This window comes from Cyclopterus lumpus, chromosome 1, assembly GCF_009769545.1.
Source record: "Cyclopterus lumpus isolate fCycLum1 chromosome 1, fCycLum1.pri, whole genome shotgun sequence".
NCBI lineage: Eukaryota > Metazoa > Chordata > Actinopteri > Perciformes > Cyclopteridae > Cyclopterus > Cyclopterus lumpus.
Window position 1 is genome coordinate 20,770,245 of NC_046966.1, and position 2,500 is coordinate 20,772,744.

The window sequence follows — 2,500 nt, forward strand, 5'->3', positions numbered from 1 at the left end:
AAAGGAAATAACCAAAGAAGGTGTCATTGTGATGTCATCAGGGTTACCTCGGCTTAGAGATTACAATTGTATTATGGAAAGCATGCGTATAGAGTTTGAAGGACGTATTGGTCATTTGGAGCATTACTAGGATTTAAATTCAGGGTGTTTTAGCTTCTGCTGCTTTGATTTTTAACCACATTTATGGAGTGTGAGTGCCCCAATTTTACTCCTTTAAACCTTTCAAGTCTGGCAAATCAACACTTTCAACTCTTCAAAGGCGGTGTGTTGGATTATCTGGAATAAAATGACTTTGTCCCATGAAATATCTTCAATATCCTGTTGCAAATAATTTTTATGACTATTCACTTCCTAACTTTCACACCCTCAAGCTAGAGTTGGGAATCTTGAGAACCCAGCAGGAGTGGCACTCGCTTTTTAAATGATCCAACCTGAAAAACCCGGCCCCGTGTTGCCAAGTATTTCGTAATGAAAGCAGCTCCAAAGTCCCTAAATCGAGCAAGAAAAGTCGGCAAGACGGCAACATTGTCACAGCCACGGATACAAGAGCATTTGATTTATTGATTTCTTTCAGGATGTAATAAGAACGTCAACAAAATAATGTTAATGAAATGTTTTTGAAGAAGATTACCAACCCTTTACTTTAACTCACTTCAGATGTCAGGAATCGAGCATAGAGGAGATATCTGGACGAAATAAGTGTTTGAATAAGTAGTTTGACTTCCGTGCTATGCTCTTATTTGATATCATTATCTCTTCAAACATTGGTGTTGTGGGGTGTGACGGCATTTGTTTATGTAGCATGCAACTGCTGTTAATGTGTTTTTCTTTTCCTCTTGATACATTGTATTCCCCGTATTTGTTGTCCACAAATCCCATGAAACTACAACACCCGAGAGCGATCTTGGACAGATGTGTTTGCCTTGGGGCTAATTAGCTGAATATAAATACGTGCATTCAGTTTACCTGCTAGGCCTCATCAAGGTCTATGATCAAAAGCATGTTATTGTATTTATTTTTCCTCTCCAGCCCGTGAGAGCTCTTCTTCTTCGTCGTAATGCCTTGAGCACCAAAAAGCAAAATTAAATTCACCTCCACTGCGTCAGGGGGTGGCGGACGTCTGTGATCTGCATGTCTTAATGCTGCCGAGGGCCAGGGGAAAAATACGCTAAGGATTATTTTTCTTTAAAGAAAGTTTTCGCCCCAAATCGCTCTGACAAACACAAACAGAGGAACATTGAAGCTCCGTTGACGCTTTTTGTCAATAGAATAACTGATAATGTTGCAAGAATACAAGGGGGCCTCCACCTGTCAGGCCCGGGTCGGCAATCTATGACCTTGACTCTCACTCACACGTTCACAATCTCACACACACACAAACCCCTTCGTCCTCACCGTGCTCCACCTCCAGCTGTGGCAGCCTGTTGACGGCCTGCTTGGCAACCAGCCTCTTGTGGTCCAGGGCCTTTGCATCCAGGGGACTGAGGAGGGGCGATATGAACGGATAATTAAAACCATTCCCTCCATTTCTGATGGCGGGCGCAGGCCGGTGGTGGTGATGCTGGTGATGGTGGTGATAAAGCTGATGGAGGTGCGACAGGTTGTTGGGAACGTGTCCCGAGTGCCGGTGGGCGAGTCCGTTCATTTCTCCTGCTCCGCCACATCTGGCGGTACCGCCGCCTTTGTTTTTGTCGCCCGCGCTCGCGCAGTGACAGTGCGTGCGCGTCTGAGCGTAGCAGCGGGACAGTCGGCGCCACGCCTTGCGGCCCAGGTGCGCCGCGTAGCGGATCATCTCCTCGTAGCAGCTTCCTGGTTGACTGTCGCTGGCCAGCGTGGAGGCCGATTGGTGGAGCTGCCGGGCGCGCTGCTCTGATTTCATCAATGCGTGTTCCCTCTGCTTCGTTTCGGAAAACTGGGTTGCTATGACGACCAGGCACAGGTTGATCATGAAGAAGAGCCCACCTGTTCACGACAAGGTACACATCACACTCTGTCGTAACGCACACAGTACGGTATACAGTGTGTGTGTGTGTGTGTGTGTGTGTGCTTACAATAATTAGGAAGATGAAGTAGATGAAATTGTAGAAAGAATGTGCATCCATGACGTAGTACATGATGTCCACCCAGCCTTCAAGAGTAATTACCTGCATGACAGCACACACACACAGAAGGCAGTGTGTCGTGTGCATCACCACTCATTGATGAAAGATGGATATATTTATGTAAATCATTCAAACATTCACCTGAAAAATGGCAATCCATGCATATCCAATGTTATCAAAGTTAATAGCTCCTTTGTGTGGGTTTACTTCCCCGGTCCGACACTCGTTGTAATACTGGTACCAGTTCACACACGATACTGGTTCATCTACTTTGAGTCCCATCTCTGGACGGGCCTCCTCGGCGCTCAGGAAGCAGGAAGTCCCGCTCACGCGGCGGCGAGGCACATCGTGCATCGGAGCATCCCGTTCTCTCTGTCCATTGAGCAGATGAAGGGATG

At 46.7% G+C, this 2,500-nt stretch overlaps 1 protein-coding gene across 1 annotated transcript in view; it reads right to left on the reverse strand.

Annotated features, from left to right (window-relative positions):
* LOC117729471 (voltage-dependent T-type calcium channel subunit alpha-1I-like) overlaps window positions 1–2,500 on the reverse strand; it is a 40,204-nt gene that overhangs the window by 22,387 nt on the left and 15,317 nt on the right. Inside the window, 4 exon segments of the mRNA XM_034530572.1 lie at window positions 1,396–1,962; window positions 2,048–2,144; window positions 2,244–2,452; window positions 2,455–2,500. The exon segment at window positions 2,455–2,500 is cut by the window's right edge and continues 52 nt beyond it. Coding sequence (XP_034386463.1) covers window positions 1,396–1,962; window positions 2,048–2,144; window positions 2,244–2,452; window positions 2,455–2,500 — 919 coding nt within the window.